Source organism: Daktulosphaira vitifoliae, unplaced genomic scaffold (genome assembly GCF_025091365.1).
Source record: "Daktulosphaira vitifoliae isolate Bord-2020 unplaced genomic scaffold, ASM2509136v1 Scaffold_4, whole genome shotgun sequence".
Classification (NCBI taxonomy): domain Eukaryota; kingdom Metazoa; phylum Arthropoda; class Insecta; order Hemiptera; family Phylloxeridae; genus Daktulosphaira; species Daktulosphaira vitifoliae.
In genome coordinates, this window is record NW_026099575.1 from 29,399,129 (window position 1) to 29,416,375 (window position 17,247).

General features: G+C 24.2%; 3 protein-coding genes across 8 annotated transcripts; 2 read left to right on the forward strand and 1 right to left on the reverse strand.

The window, feature by feature from the left end:
* Positions 1-1,476: 1,476 nt before the first annotated feature.
* LOC126904855 (protein spindle-F) lies at positions 1,477-3,814 on the forward strand. 2 transcript variants are annotated; one of them, XM_050684173.1, is made up of 5 exons: positions 1,477-1,494; positions 2,249-2,575; positions 3,103-3,137; positions 3,205-3,379; positions 3,439-3,814. In XM_050684173.1, exons 2-5 carry the CDS (start codon positions 2,311-2,313, stop codon positions 3,690-3,692), a joined length of 729 nt encoding a protein of 242 aa, XP_050540130.1. In that variant the 5' UTR covers positions 1,477-1,494; positions 2,249-2,310; the 3' UTR covers positions 3,693-3,814. The 2 variants fall into 2 exon arrangements, with proteins under 2 accessions (XP_050540130.1, XP_050540128.1); XM_050684171.1 differs by lacking the exon at positions 1,477-1,494 and having other exon boundaries at positions 2,038-2,575.
* Positions 3,719-4,780, reverse strand: LOC126904858 (39S ribosomal protein L32, mitochondrial). The gene is made up of 4 exons (XM_050684175.1): positions 4,558-4,780; positions 4,232-4,471; positions 4,021-4,163; positions 3,719-3,957 (listed from the first exon to the last, which is right to left on the reverse strand). The coding sequence occupies exons 1-4, from the start codon at positions 4,652-4,654 to the stop codon at positions 3,838-3,840; spliced, it is 600 nt and encodes a 199-aa protein (XP_050540132.1). The 5' UTR covers positions 4,655-4,780; the 3' UTR covers positions 3,719-3,837.
* A 101-nt stretch (positions 4,781-4,881) lies between these two features.
* On the forward strand, positions 4,882-16,146 carry LOC126904846 (mitogen-activated protein kinase kinase kinase kinase 4). Of its 5 annotated transcripts, none has more exons than XM_050684147.1 (22): positions 4,882-5,297; positions 5,411-5,476; positions 6,255-6,311; positions 6,376-6,420; positions 6,779-7,211; positions 7,470-7,601; positions 7,685-7,843; positions 7,959-8,207; positions 8,275-8,387; positions 8,579-8,763; positions 8,827-8,867; positions 9,582-9,691; positions 11,360-11,911; positions 12,771-12,866; positions 12,933-12,989; positions 14,020-14,257; positions 14,330-14,541; positions 14,606-14,773; positions 14,844-14,993; positions 15,065-15,175; positions 15,242-15,430; positions 15,887-16,146. In XM_050684147.1, exons 1-22 carry the CDS (start codon positions 5,223-5,225, stop codon positions 15,968-15,970), a joined length of 3,522 nt encoding a protein of 1,173 aa, XP_050540104.1. In that variant the 5' UTR covers positions 4,882-5,222; the 3' UTR covers positions 15,971-16,146. The 5 variants fall into 5 exon arrangements, with proteins under 5 accessions (XP_050540104.1, XP_050540103.1, XP_050540102.1 ...); XM_050684146.1 differs by having other exon boundaries at positions 8,284-8,387; positions 11,348-11,911; XM_050684145.1 differs by having other exon boundaries at positions 4,883-5,297; positions 11,348-11,911.
* The last annotated feature ends 1,101 nt before the right edge of the window (positions 16,147-17,247 follow it).

Here is a 17,247-nt window from a genome sequence, read left to right on the forward strand (position 1 = left end):
ATTTATATAATATTTATGAAAATCTGTACTCCCCTTGTCAGGTATTTTAAAATAAAATAAAATACAAAACCCAGAATTTTAACACAAAAATAGCTTATTTTTGAATACGGTAGTCATTTTTACCATGAAGACAAATCCAGAGGTCAAATTTTTTTTTTTTAAATTAAAGTATATTACATAAGCTTTAATTTAATATATATATATATAAGTGTCAGTCTTTCCGGAACATTTTCAAAAGTTAAGTTGAAAAATGTCTACTTTCTATACGCATTTTATAAGGTTTGCACCCCCCCCTGTATAAAGGGAAATGGTCCGATTTAAAAAAAAAGTATGTCGAATGAAAGAGATATACATAAAGTATTTATTATTAAAAAATAGAATTGATTCATGCATTTTTTAAAAAGTTATGGNGTATGTCAAATGAAAGAAGTATATATAAAGTATTTATTATTAAAAAATAGAATTGATTCATGCATTTTTTAAAAAGTTATGGCTATTTTAAGTAAAAAAAATTGAAANTTATCAAACATTTTTCATCAACTTTAAAAAACCAAAAAAATAGGTTAAAAATGAAAATTTGGACTGATTATTTTTAACATACTAAAAATCAAATCAGTAATAATTTGAAAACNCTGCGATTTTTAAATTTGCAATTTTTTGGGGGATTTCCCCCGTTTACGGGGAACGAGGGAATTTTTTTCAATTTTTAGGGGTAATTTCTTCGACTAGATACGATTTGGGATCTTTTGACGTATTGTTCATCAAAATCGGTCCAGCGAGAGCTAAGATTGAGCGTTCACAGACACAAAAAATAAAATAAAATAAAACATATCATAGTAAAATTAATACCTTCTCAGCTTCGCATCGTAGTTAAAATATATTTTTAAATATACAAGTGTTATGAACATCTTTTTTNGCAGAGTGCTCGGCTAACAAAGTCTCACGTAATATTTTAAAAAATACAAGTGTTATGAACATCTTTTTTTTTAAATTATTATGGATCTTTGATGAGATGTTTCATAAGAAAATTTAAATTTCTACCNTTTTAAATATACAAGTGTTATGAACATCTTTTTTTTTAAATTATTATGGATCTTTGATGAGATGTTTCATAAGAAAATTTAAATTTCTACCACCATGCTTTATGCTTAAAACTTGTATCTACTTTATATTTTCAAATGGCAACACTATTTTTTTTACACCATTAGATATAGTTAAAAAAACGTATTTTATTTTATTTTATATTAAGCGCTGCATGGCTCTCTAAAGTTTAGTGTTTATTTTGAAAAAATTATAACAGACTCAAACGTCATGGGTCGTAAATCGATAATCGCTATCAATTTTATAAATAAACATACCAAACTTACTTACCTTAGTTATTCTGACTACGTGCGTTGACACAGTAAACCGGTAGCTCTAATCGCTACATAAATTAATAATGTAACCGTTTTAGAAAACTACTGAATTTTGTCATCAAATATCATAAATTATAAAGTAGCGTATCTTGTTTAAAATTAATAATTATTAATTTTTTTTTTTTGCTAAACATTTTTAAACATTTATTACTGTAAGATAATATCTAATATAAGAAAAAAGATCTAATTATAAAAATTATAAATTTTTAACCTAACAGCACTAAAAAAAATGATATTTTAACATCGAATTATTTTTATAATATCGATATATCCAAACAATGAATGTTTTTTATTTAGATGTGAATCATTATTTGGCCATCTCTACCTATAACGTATATTTGAATAATTTTTCTATTATATACATTTTGTGTCAAAATTATACAAAGTACAAATGTACAATATTATTTAATGATATCGCTGTAAAAATTACGACCTACATTACTGATTAATATAGGAAGGGTGGTCTGAGTATAGGATCTGTAGTTGTTATTTATATATGTTTAAACCAGTTCGATTCTTATCAAGTTTGTTATCTCTTTCTGCATAAAACAATATTTCATCACAGATTATATAAAATTATATTTATATAATGATTAGTATACTTGTATATGATATAAAGTGGTTTTATTTATATTTATAAAAATTTATTATATTACTTCACTATAATTTAAAAATTCTAATTTAAGTCCTATTTTAACAAAACTATTTATTTTAATAAATTTTACTTTTTTTATATTATTTTTTTAATTAAATGTAATATTTTTAAGTTTTTTATTGAATATATTTCCATATTTTTTGCTGATAAATTATTGGTTACTCAATGGATGATTTAGGTTCATCAGAAACCTTACGAATAGCATTACAAACTTTAGCAGAACGTTGTGAGAGATTACAAATGAGGTTGGATGTTGTAGAAAAAGAAAATGTAGCAATAAAGAGTAATTGTAGTTGTAAGAATGAAGCTAATTCTAAGAAACAAAATGATACTCGAGAACTATCTTGTAAGAAAGATCAATTAGTTGAATACTTAAAAATAGTAACAAATGAAAACCGTAAATTATGGACAAAGTTATCTTCTTTGGAAAATTCTGCTCATTTAAGTGATATGACGAAACCTAAAATGTCATTAGATTTGATGGATAACTACTTAAAATATGATGGTATATATATTTTATATCTGTAGTACTTAAAAAATATACAAAATTTAAATCTTTTTGTGTGTTTTTGCAATCTTATTCTTTTATTGAATAACTTTAGGAATATGATTTTTTAACAAATGAAGTTTTAAATTATTATGGTTTTTGAAGAAATTTAAATTAATTTTATTCATAACACTTAATTAAAAACAAGTTATAAATGATATATCATAATTTATAATACTGGAAGTAATAAAGTCTAAATGAATTAAAATGTATACAGAGCTCAATAATTAAAAAATATATATGTAAAATAGTTCTTTGATTATATAGCCTTGTTGAAGTACAACATGGTCAATTAATTTTTTATTGAAACTTAAATAATTTGAAAAAAAATTAATACGTATACTATATAATATACACTTGAAATATTGTTAAAAACATAATGAAATAATATTATCGCTATAAATAATATTATAAATTGATGTTGAATGATTTTTAACACATTCATAAGTATTTATTTTTTTTAATACATTTTTCTTTTTTTTTAGAAAGCAATGTTGAATTGAATCCTAATTGCATAATGGTAGTATAACTTGATAAACAATGTGTTTATGATATGGGTAATTTTTTCAATTAAACATAATTTTTAGGTAGCAGATGAAGAATTTACCAGCATAAAATATGATTCTGTCGATGAGTCTTGGCCCTTGTTATTATCAGAATTAAATGCTTACAAAGAGAAATTAACAGTAGCTAAACATTTACTTGCTGATCAAAACAACTTAATTGTCAACTTATCAGCAAAGTACAATATACTTATGGAAGGTATGGTTAAATATTTAATGATACATTAGGGATTTTTTAAGATAAATTTATATTTTTAGATATAAAAGCTGTAAAACCAACTATTGAGTTTCGTGATGCAGAAACATTAACTTCTACTTTAGACTCATGTCAGCCTGGTAAATGTACAATGCTTAATAAATCAAACAACCAAAGTATATGTCCACTTTGCAATCTATACATTGTAGAAACAGAAGAGAGTAAAATGTTTGAAAAATTAGTAGAACATGTAAGCAGTCATTTTCCTGAAGAAGAACCTGAAACTATTATTGATAGTTTGTCGGGACATTATTAATATATTTAATCAATAATTTCATAGAAATTTTTAAAACAAATTTATTTATTTTCTACTATGTAAATATATTTTAATTATAACTAATGTTATAGTAAAAAAGGTATTTTTCAGTTGCATTGCTAAACATTTTTTATTGTTTCTAGTTTTAAGCTAGTTCAGAAGGCTTGACATCTTTTGAGTCAGTATTGCTGATTGTTGTCCTTTGCAACAAATTCTTACTGAACCATGAAGGTTTTTCTCTTTTTAGTTCTATTATTCTTTTACCCTAAAATATATCATTAAAATTTATTTTTAAAGTATTAATTGAATAGATAATTTAAAACTTAACCTGCCAGAATTCTTCAGGTTGTTTAGCTCTTTCTCCTTTATATAGAACTACAACTTCTTGCTCTATTGGTTCTAGTCCTAATTCTTTCTCAATAGCTTCTTGCATTTCAGAAGTTTCAAGTTTAACTTTATTATAACAAGTGGCTAAAAAGAAGGTTACATTGTAAACATAAAATAGATTTTTTATTATTTTGTGTAAAAACAAAACTTACGACACAAGTGACGTTTTTGGTAAGTATGTCCACAATGATTGCATGTAAGTAAATCGGTACGAGGTAATAACATTTTATAAAAGTCATTAATACAACCAAATTTACGCTTTAAACGTTTTTCAATAGTTCTTCTATGCTTAGGCACAGCTAGTAAAATTGAATTGTTTAACATTTGGTTAACATCTAACCATCTGAAGGTTATTTTATTTGGTACATCATTCAAATGAGCAATGGATAATGCTGTAATGATTTTAAAAATCATTTAATTTTATAAATTTGAAGGTAAATAATAGATGAGAAATATTAAAATAGATCGAAATACAAACCTGGGGGAGGTGTTTGTCCAAAGAATACATTACACAAATAATCAATATTAGAGGTAAATTGGAGTTTGACTCGTTTTAAAATTAATAAAGTTTTCATAATGAAAAAATACAGCAAAAACTAAAATGTAGTATAAAATATTTATTATTAATGTGTCGAAAACTTTTTAAATAGAACTACACATCCGGTGTTTTCTCACGCCTCCTGAAAACATTATTTTACAATCTGTTATCAAATTATCAATGGCCATCAATTTGACCAAACCTGCAGTATAAAATTCTCACTGATAATTCACTACAGTGTTTTCTGACAAGATGACGTCACCATAATTGGGATATGTGATTCTGGGAAAGGTGTGGATTTTCTGATTGTTATTGTTTTCATTATTTTTAATTACGTTCATGGTACAACTTTTTATTAATGTATTACTATAACTTTAAAATCTTTTGATATGGAGTGCTGTTACTTTGAATGATTTCTATTCATGGAAATTACTTTTTTTAATTTCACAATGCTTAAAATCAGTGACGTATGATACCATACTGTTGGTCTCATAGGCAGAAATATCAAAGTACACCCATTGGATGTACAGAGGATATTAATATATTTTATTTACAATAATTAGTTGTTTTTAGTATTATTAAGATATAATTAAAACTTTGTCTTCATGTTGAACATGGCACACAATTTGGCTCCAAGTGTCAATTGTTCACTTGATGATATTGATCTCAATGCTCTTAAGGTGAGATATGGTATTTAAATACTTTAATTTATCCTAATAAATAAGATAAAGATGTTTCTTACATTATAAATTTTTTTTAAGAATCTTAATACTGACTATTAATTTTGGTTTAGGATCCAGCTGGAATATTTGAACTTATTGAAGTTGTTGGTAATGGGACCTATGGACAAGTATATAAGGTATAGTAATTTAAAAGTATAAATGAACTCATTTAAATTGCTAAATTAAAGATTTTTATTGAAATGGTTGAAACTTATTCATAATTATTAAAAAGTTTAAAATATTTTGTTTATTTCTATGGTAAGATATAAAAAAATAATGTATTCATAATTTTAGTAAATGTGTTACTTATTTATTTTTCACTGACTTTGTTTGTTATATAATGATTATTTTAATAATAAAATAATTATTGTAATAAATAATCCAATGTTTAACTTATGAAGAGTAGAAAAAACATTTATATTTATTTAATTTTAACAGTTATTAAATTATAAAGACTTAAAATTCTTAACTTTTAATTTCTAATATTTAACTATAATATAACCATTTCTATAAAAAATAAAATTATAAATTACCATCTCCCATTAAAATTGAATAACTTAAAAGGGTAAAAATGTAATACAATATATTTATAAATTACAATCTGTAACAAAAAAGCTTTTAGCCATTCTTATATATTGTATTGGCAATACAATTTTAAAATTTTTAATAATAAATATCGCTGTTTTTAAATTTTTAAATGTAATAATATGTCATAACAAATTTTATTTAAGCACTTAATAATGTTAGGTAAATGCTTTTCAATTAGATAGTATTTTCCAAAAGTTCTTTATTTTTTGATTATTAAATATTTTTTAAATATGGAATCAAATACATGAGTTATTTCATATGTCGTTATCAAACTTTACTGAATATTTGTACTTCAATAATAACATAGGTACTTTATTTTTGTTTAAGGGGCGACATACTAAAACTGGACAATTAGCAGCAATAAAAGTAATGGATGTTACTGAGGTATAATAAATATGTCTTTACTAGTACTGTATCTTAAGTTTACATTCTTATAATTTTATTATAGGAAGAAGAAGAAGAAATTAAATTAGAAATCAATGTCTTAAAAAAGGTATTATTAATTGATCATCTTGTTTTTTCATTACATACTGCTTGTCTATTACTTTAATTTTTATTAAGTGTAAATAAACTTTAAAATAATTTTTTTTTATTTTAAAACTTAAATTTTGCTGTGTAACTAAATTATAAACAGGATGTTTAGCTATGCTAGAGATATTATATGTTTCAGGTATTAATTTTTATGGAGGAATACTGTAGTTATTAAGAGAGTTTAAATTATTCTCATATAATCTCTATGAATTTTATATATATATTTATATATATTTCTGTTTTCTATGAACATGTATTTAAACATTTCTTATTTTCTTAGATATAAAAGTATATAAATGTTAAATAATTAAATTTTACAGTATTCTAATCATCGTAATATTGCTACATATTATGGAGCTTTTATAAAAAAGAGTCCACCTGGTAAAGATGATCAGTTATGGCTTGTAATGGAGTATTGTGGAGCTGGATCTGTTACTGACTTAGTGAAATCGACTAAAGGTCAATCTCTAAAAGAAGAATGGATTGCATATATATGTCGAGAAATATTACGTGGTCTTAGTTACTTACACTCTAATAAAGTCATTCATCGTGATATTAAAGGGCAAAATGTGTTATTAACTGATAATGCTGAAGTCAAACTAGTTGATTTTGGAGTAAGTGCTCAGTTAGATCGTACAATTGGACGTCGAAATACATTCATTGGTACTCCTTATTGGATGGCACCTGAAGTTATTGCATGTGAAGAAAATCCAGATGCTACTTATGATAATAGAAGTGATTTATGGAGTTTAGGTAATAGAAATATTTTTATGAATGTGTTAAAACTTTCATGGATTGTCTTGTGGCTTGAAGTGCTTGAGGATATATCCATGTTTACAGTTGAGTTCTGACGTTTCGGACTCATTGCAGAGTCCATCTTCAGAGTGAAATGTTAGAACTCAACTGTAAACATGAATATATCCTCAAGCACTTCAAGCAAGAAATATTTTTTAAATAATGTTTTGTAGTATGAGAAAATAATAAATTTAAAAACTCCTTAATAAATTACAGGAATCACAGCTTTAGAAATGGCTGAATCTCAGCCCCCTTTATGTGATCTTCACCCAATGAGAGCTCTATTTCTTATCCCCCGAAACTCTCCTCCTAGACTAAAATCTAAAAAGTGGGCAAAAAAGTTTCACAGTATGTTTTCTTGTTAATTTACATTCTTAATAATTGTTTTTTTTTTTAATTATTATTATATAGTAAAAAAAATTATATTTCAGGTTTTATTGAGACAGTTCTTGTTAAAGATTATCATCAAAGACCATATACAGATCAGCTTTTAAAGCATCCATATATTAGAGATCAACCAACTGAGCGGCAAGTTCGTATCCAGCTCAAAGATCATATTGATAGATGCAAAAAACGAAAGCAAGAAAAATGTTAGTTCTACATTATGTAGTTATACATATAGTTTATGTATAAAAAAAATGATGTGAAAAAGTTTTTTTTATTGATTTTTTTATATTTATATATGATTAAAAATATTGTTTCTAGCTGAAAGAGAAGATTATCGTTATAGTGGCTCTGAAAACGAAGAAGACGATGATCATAATATTGCAGGTGAACAACATTCATCCATTGTTCAAGCTCCTGGAGATAACACATTAAGGCGAAACTTCCAACAAATACAAGAAGGAAGAACTTTAACTCCTCATGGCAAAGAAAAACATGGTAAAGAAAGAGAAGAAATTCCAGAACCAGGTCCTCCTTCTCGCCCTCCAATAATACCTCATAGATTAATTGGTATTAAATTTAAATAGAAGTTTTTATATTAATGATAAATAATGGTAAATATAACTTAATAATGTAGTTGTTCCAGATCCTCATCCTCCATCAAGGCCTCTTCCTCCACCTCCTCGGGATGATAGACATTTCCATGTACAACAACAATCTCAAAGAAATTCAAATGTGTTCCAGCCAATGGTATATTATTTTATTATTACATTTATATTTAATGTCTTCTTATAAAAATACTTACACATTGAGGCATGACACACTCCTAATTGAGCTTGGTAGGCTGTTATCATATTTTGTTTTGATAAAATAAAAAACAAAACAAAAAAAGAAATGAAATGAATTTTATTAGGTATTTTAATTTTAATTTTTTATTTAAGGCACATCAAAATGGAGGTTCTAAAGTAATCCCTCAAGCAATAATAGAGTCTGATTCTTCAGATGATGATGATGATGATGACGATGATGATGGAGATGATGCTAATCGTCAAGATGCACGTCGTGCTCTACAAAGAAGGAAACCAAATGATGGGACGTTGTTAGCAAGCGATCCCCCTAAACCATTGTAAGAAATTAGTATATTAAAAATAATTTTTAAATAAATTTTATTTTGAAATTTTATTTACAGACCAGCTGATATAAATCCTAATGGTTTAATGCATTTAGAAGGTACATATTCAGTATATTATAATATTTACTAAATATATTAATTATTTAACTATGAATTAATTATTAAAATGGTTATAAAAAATTTTTACATCATAGGTAATTAACTGAATGATGCAATTTTCTAGTTTAATATAAAATATTTTCAAAAAATTTTAATTAATTGTGTTACCCTTCATGACATTATAAATAAATGTAAAAAGTAAAAATTCAATATTAAGACTATCCGATCTGACTAAAAAATAATATGTATGTATTCATATAAATTTCTAAAGGCTCTTTTAAAAGTATATATATGTATATAATAAAAGCCTTAATAGTTTTTAATTTATTCATTGAATGTTATTTAAAGTTTTAATACTAAAATTAAGTTGAAATTTTAAAATTTGAGTATATGATACTTTAAAATATATTAGTTTTATTACTTATTTTAGAATTAAATTGTCAAAAGTCTGTCTGAGAGTTTATTTTTATATCGTTGGTAGAATTTTAGTGGCTTAAAATAATCTTCCAACCACTATTATTAAAATAATTATTTCCTCAAAAAAAAATGTATTTAATGTTAAGCTAAAATTATTTTATCAATATTAATTCTACTTTTAGATAGATATCTGTATCCTTAAATCAGTAATTATTATTATATACTTGTATGAATATTAATGATTATCTAATTTTGGTGTTTTCTATTTAACAACATATAATTGATTACAATTGTAGGATCATCATCTAATACTGTTGGTGTTATGGGACCTGGGGGTGCTCCAAACCGCCCACTACCTCCTACACCTGATGAAGAGAGTGGAGATAGAACATTAGTCTTGAGAAGAGTAAGTTTTTGTTATATACAAAAAGTTTTTTGCACAACCCAATACACTTTTCACAACTGATGGTGAATGTTAGTGTAAAACCTATAGACAAACATTTTTATTGAAAAAAAGGCTTAGATAAATGAAATATTATTAATAGTTAAGCATGAAAAAAAAAATTTGTTTGCCAATTTTTTTTTTATTTGTGAATATTTTAATTGAAATCATAGAATTTTAAGTCAAAGTTAATTTTATAAACACTAATTAAATATAAAACTATTTTGCACGAGTTTTTATTAATTCCGTTTTAGTCAATATACAATTTAATACTAGGGTTAAAATAAATCTATGTATAGATAATTTATTTATTACTTATACATAAATTTCCCTAGTATATTTGCTTATTTTTAAACTAATTTTGCTTTTGTATAGTATCTTTTAAATAAAGTGTTATATAATTTTTTGAAGTAGAAACAAATATTATGGTGGTAGAAATTAAGAAACATTTTTTTTACTCTATGCCATTTAGTTACATTCTTGTAATACTGTATATTAAATCTATCTTTTACGGGTTTTAATAGTAGATCAGACAAATCATATTAGCTATTACTATACTAGCGCTTACTTAAATAATATCTTATAAAATGTTTATTATAGTAGTTGGATTCACATAGTTTTTATTTTTATTTGATAAATTTGTTTTTAAGTCTGTAAAAGCATTATTTTGTTGGGAATATGAGTTATTCAATTATAATAAGAAATTTTTAAAATACTATTTGTTTAATTCACTATTCACTGATTCCCAATAAATAAAAACAATAAATATTCATTATTTTGATAAATTTTAAGTGGTAGTTTGATGACCAAAATATTGTAAAATGTCTCTTTGAGTTCATTTATTGTTAAATGAAATATGTAACAAATGGGTGTATTCAATATTACAAATATTTTTGGATACATATTGATAATTATATATAAATTTCTTTTATGACAACTTTTTTTTTTGTCTTGTCTTATAACTGAATGGATATCAAATACTTTTCATGAATTTTTTTTACTTATTTTTTGTTTTATTTGATGTTTTTATTATAAATCAGTATATATATTCTGTGTGAATCTAACAATTGGTGTAAGGTTTTCATTTATAATTTTAAATTAATAGTCCGGGTTAATTATTTTGGATTACATTATTAATTTAAGAATTGAAAATTCAAACAATTTTATTGCCTTCTTTATAAGATTATATTTTTTTATTTTAATATAGATGTATAATTGATTTTTAGATTATTTTAGTACATTATGATTTTTAAAAATATTTAGCTATATATAGTTGGTATTTATTGCATCATGATTTGTGGTGATTAAACCACATGTTAAATTATTTTAAATTTAAATATTCCAAATATTTTAATATTAAATAATTATATACTATTATAGAGCCACCATATTAATAATAACAATAAAAAAAAAAGTAATTTAATAAATATAACACTAAATATGTGAGAAACTAGTTTTAGGAAAAATTGATGATAAGGAAATATCAAGTTATTGATATAAGATGATATAGGTTCAATAATTTCATGTTTTTTTGACTATAACTGTTTTTGTTAACTATAAATTTCACTTAAATTTTTTTGTCTATTATGTTTTTTTAATATTTATAAATTGCTACGCCAGCTTTCTCAACAGAAACCTATTACAAGCGATAACAAAATAGATGTTGATGAACAAAAATTATTAAAAGACTGGGATTTTGCAAGATTTTTTCAAAAGCCAAACAATACGACTGATAATGATATTCAACAATCACATAAACAAACATCAATACCTAGACGTGTTCTTCACAAACCTAATGGTTCAGAACTTTCACCTGCTACTAAATTTATACCCAATGTGTTCAGAAGAGAGAATACTGATTTCTTTGTTCCTTCTTCAAGGCATTCTGCTGTTTTTCTTGAAAATAAGCGATCAGAAATTCAACCAAGGCGAGGATCTGATGCTGGAAAAAAATCTGTTGAAAGATCTGATTCAATTAAAAAACAGTGGAAACCTACAAGACCTAGAAGAGAAAGAACTGACGGTGATATTGTGTTACAAGCTAGCCGACAAAGATCAACATCTTCTAGACCATTTGTTGACAATAAATGTTTAGAAGTTGATAATAGATTTTCTCGTGGAATTGTTGATAATGGCAAGAAAGAAATTGAACAAGATAATGGATTTACCAAAGATACCAATCAGGTTAGAGTTAGAGTAAAGGTTTACATATTACATGCCATGTGTTTTACTTAATACAATTTCTTGCTAATACATTTACTGGGTTTATCAAACTTAAGATATCAAACACTAATAGTTAATATGAACATACATTGTTCAATTGTGTTGTATATCATGATAATAAGAGATTTTTGCAATCTACTATTCATTTTATTTAATTAAATTTTACATAATTAAAAATAATTTAATTAATAATTGTTTTTTTTTTCGGATAATTTTCAATACCATAATATTCCATGTAGTATTATTTAGCAATGAATAATTAAAAGAATTATTTAAATGAATACTAAACAATAATTTGATAGAGCCTTACATTAAAATACTCCCCAAAAAATTGAAAAATATTTTTTAAATATGGTGTATGCTCTTAATGCTATTATGCTATTATTATTATAGCATATGCATGTTATGTGTGATGTGTATTGTTTGTTTTGCATGTTATTTTATGTATTTGCACATTGTATTAGGTTTTTATAGATTAAACAAATTATATAAAAGAGAAAAAAATCATTACTGAGTAAAATGTAAGTGTTTTATCTAATATTATTTGAAAATTAAATCAGTCGAGTAAATAATAAATGGATGATGTATGTATACAACTTTATATAAAAATACTGTATATTAAAAACTAACATCTTCGCATGTTTTTTACATTTTACTTTAATAATATAGAAGTAATCAGATCAAAATAATTGTGATAATTACTTCATTACAAAACTAATACTGCTGGTGTAACATACTAATTACAAATTTCAAGATTAATATTGTAAAATAATTTAATTATAAAGTTTCTTGCTAAAACAATAACAATTTTGATTTGTAGAATCGTGATGATCGTCGTAATGATTTTCATAGGCATGACTTATCAGGAGGTTCTAGTTCTAGAACTAGTTCAGTGTTACCAGATCTATTGTCTCAGGTATAGTAACTGAAATATTATTAATAATATATTATTAATTATATAAATTTTATTTTTATTTTAAAGGCATCTTCAAGTCCTGGAACTCCAAATCAAAGATTAGATAAAAGCAATAGCGAAGAGGTTTGTACAAAGCTAATATAAATATAATATATAATCAGGAATAAATCTAAGGGAGAGGGTATAGGTCTTTCTAAAAAATAAAAAAATTACATGGTAAAAAGTCAATTTTTTTGGAAAGAGTAAAAAAATTGTTTATGTATTTCCTCCCTCCTAAAAAATATCATAATTAGTACTTACCTCAATTACAACACTAATAATTTAATTTAATTAAAAATAATTTTAATGCTTTTTAAGTAGATAGTGTACAAAAAAAACACACAAATCTATTTTGAAATTTTTTTTATTGCATATGCAGGATACAGGAAAAAAATGCATCTCATAAAAGAATAATAATTTTTTTTTATATTTATCCTTCTAAAATAAATGTTTAAAATAAAAAATTCTATATGACTTATGTCAATAAATAAAGGAATATTTGCACTCTTAAAAGTGTGTCTTATACATTTTATTTGAACATCATCCAAATTGACTATAACTAAGTGTAATAGTACGTATCTCAAAATTTATTGAAAATCATTTTGATATTAAAATGTTTATAATCTCAATGTATATTTGTTTACTATATATATTATTGATTTATTATTATTTGCCATGATATTGTCATTTTACAATTTAATAAAAATAAAAAATATTTAACTACTTAATAGTGAAAAATAATTAATGATAATTTTATCAAAAAATATGATTAATTTGTATGTTTTTTAAATAATAAAATATTTAATCATCCTTGAGTATTATGAAAATTGAGGTAAGTGCTTTTGTTGTTTGGCCAACATAATGTTAGTAAAGTATATTTGCTAAATTGTTTTATAATTTACCATCAGTCTTATAAATAATATATTAAATTTCATTTGTATGTTTGAATTTTCTTACTAATTTAAAATTTAATTTGTTTTATGTTTTCTAACATCATTAACACCTTTGGTTTGATCAATCTTTATTGAAGTAAGTGTACTTTAATTATCTTAACTGCATTATAGTTTTTAATTAAATGTTAAATAGTTAATTTAATAATTTATGTATATTATAGATTCAAAACTCCCCAATCACAAATTATTCACTACCACAGAAACAAAGATCATTTCTTACATTTGGTTTTGGAGCTGGTGGTACTGGTACTAGTACAAGCTCTCAAGGTCCAGGACGTCGAGAATCTCATGTTAATGTAAATGTTACCCCAACTGTTCATGATTTAACATCTGAAACACCAGAGATACGCAAATACAAAAAACGATTCAATTCAGAGATTTTGTGTGCAGCTTTGTGGGGTAACTATATTCTTTTTTAACTTGTTAAATAGTTAATATAATTATCAATTTAAATGTATTATTTAATTTCAGGTGTAAATCTTTTAATTGGCACAGAAACAGGTTTAATGTTATTAGATAGAAGTGGCCAAGGTAAAGTTTATCAATTAATTTCTAGAAGACGCTTCCAACAAATGGAAGTATTAGAAGGTCAAAATATATTAGTAACTGTATCTGGTAAAAAGAACCGAGTTAGAGTATACTATTTGTCATGGTTAAAATCTAAAATACTGAGAACTGATGGGGTATGTTACGATTAATTTTTGGGTTATTTAACTTTTATTAAGTGTTAAATGTTTGTATTTGTAGCAAGTAGAACGGAGAAATGGTTGGATTAATGTCGGCGATTTACAAGGCGCAGTCCATTTTTGTATAGTCAAGTATGAACGTATTAAGTTTCTGGTCATAGCACTTAAAGATAGTATTGAAATTTATGCTTGGGCTCCTAAACCCTATCATAAATTCATGGCATTTAAAGTAATATATTTTTTAATTTTAATAGTTATTTATATCAAAAATTGCTTACATGATTGTTTATACTTAACAGTCTTTTGGTGATTTAGTACATCGTCCTCTATTAGTTGACTTAACTATAGAAGAGGGTGCACGATTGAAAGTAATCTATGGTTCAGCTGATGGATTTCATGCTGTAGATCTAGACTCTGCATCAGTTTATGATATTTATCTACCTAAACATGTAAGTAAAAATAATTTTGTACTCCAGTAAAATTTCATGTATCAAAATTAAACAAAATTGTTTTTTATTAGACACAAGGATCAATTGCGCCTCATTGTATTGTTGTTTTACCAAACTCTAATGGATTACAGTTATTGTTATGTTATGACAATGAAGGTGTATATGTTAATACATATGGAAAAGTCAGTGTATTATTAAACATTTTGCAAAATATTTTATTTTATTTATAATAAATAAATAATTTATAGGTATCAAAAAATATTATATTACAATGGGGAGAAATGCCCACCTCAGTTGCCTATATAGGCACTGGCCAAATAATGGGATGGGGCAATAAAGCAATTGAAATTCGAAGTGTAGAAACTGGTCATTTAGACGGTGTCTTCATGCATAAAAAAGCCCAGAGACTGAAGTTCCTTTGTGAACGAAATGATAAGGTATTATTAAAGTATTCTATATTTTATTTGAAAATAAATACAATCTAATCGATTAGAATATCTAATAATTGTGAATACTATCACCGAATTTTTAAATATTGAGTAATTTTATTGCAACATGTTGTAGTTACTAATATTTATAACAAATAAAGTATAAGTATCTAGATTTTTTTCTACTCCAAAAATATAACCTATGGCAAAAATATTATTTACTAGAAATTTCTAATTTTCAAAATTTATTCAGAAATTTTTATATGAGTTATTAAAATTTTCTACATTAATTTAATAGAACATTTTTCACAGTATATATATAAATTTCAAAAATTCTCAAAATAATTTTTATTGTGTAAGAAATTCTCTGTTATTTTAATAAAAAAAAAATGCTCAGTAGAGTTATATAGTAGAAAGTGTGGCTTCTCATAAATTACTTTGACATTTTATAAAAAAAAATTTCAGGTATTCTTTTCATCTGCCAAAGGTGGTTCATGTTGCCAAATTTACTTTATGACGCTCAACAAACCTGGTATGGCTAATTGGTAGTTTTGTTACTAACAAATCCATCTAAAATTTTACATCAAGATATGGTAATACAATAGAAAATTAAAATTAAATTCATTGTTATAGAATATAATTAGGTAACAGCTTATCTTAACAATATTTTGATGTATTTTCATATAATTATTGCTTCAAAAATAAATAAAAGACTTGACTACCAAGTATGGTAAATAATAACACTTTATACATTATATTATATAAGAATTACTTATCTTAGACACTCATGTATTTTTATTAATTTTATTTTCATTATTTATGTTGTGCAAAGAAATACATGTTTTTTAATATTATTTACCAAAAATTAGAGGCCATTTTAAAAATTAAATGTTTATTTTTTATGCTTTGTCATGAAAATTTATATTGATCATAGATCAGAAACTAATTAGTACGTAAAATATAAAAACTATATTATTAGTGTCTTAAAAAAATATAAGAATGTGGATTTTTTTTGTTTGTATAAGTCACTTAAATAATAGTTTTATAAAATATTATAAAACCATTCTATATATTATTTATTTATTATAATTTTGTTATTAGTAAAAATTCCAAAAAGGAAAAATTAAATATAAAAACATTGTTAGCTCATGTTTTGAACTATACATTCATTTTTGTTATATTTAGAAATTTATAAAAGTCATGAATTATCAATGGAACAAAAAAAACTACTTGTAACATTATTATTAACTATTATACGTACAATTTTTTACTGAAAATAATATTAGTAATTTTTCTATAAAACGTACTTTAGAGTAAATTTTTTAGTTTTTATAATTTTTTGTGTAAAAAAAAATACATATTTAAAATATAATTGTTGTGGTCATCTGTTCAGCAGTTATTACTGAAATACAAACAAAGACATTTCATGTCTTGTATTATATCACTTTTTCCATTTCCTCTATGTGTTAATAATTTTTTATATTGTATCATTTATAAAAAATGTTTAGTTAAAACTTAAAGATATTTTATTTAATGTAATTACATACTTTTGTGTCACCCGATTGAGTAAAATAAAACAATTTAGGTATTTTAAATTATTGTATAAATATATATGGTGGTGTTTTTGTTTAATATTATTTAGATTTTGGAGATAAACAGTTTTTCTCTATGTTCTTAGAACTGCACTTAGGAATGTGATACATGTGAACTCAATTTTATCGCTTTCAATGACCTTTTTATTTTGCTTATCAAAAATTATTTATGGTCTTGTAGATAAGAAAATCAAATTTAACTTTAAATGGTTAATCATACATGAACTTGTCATT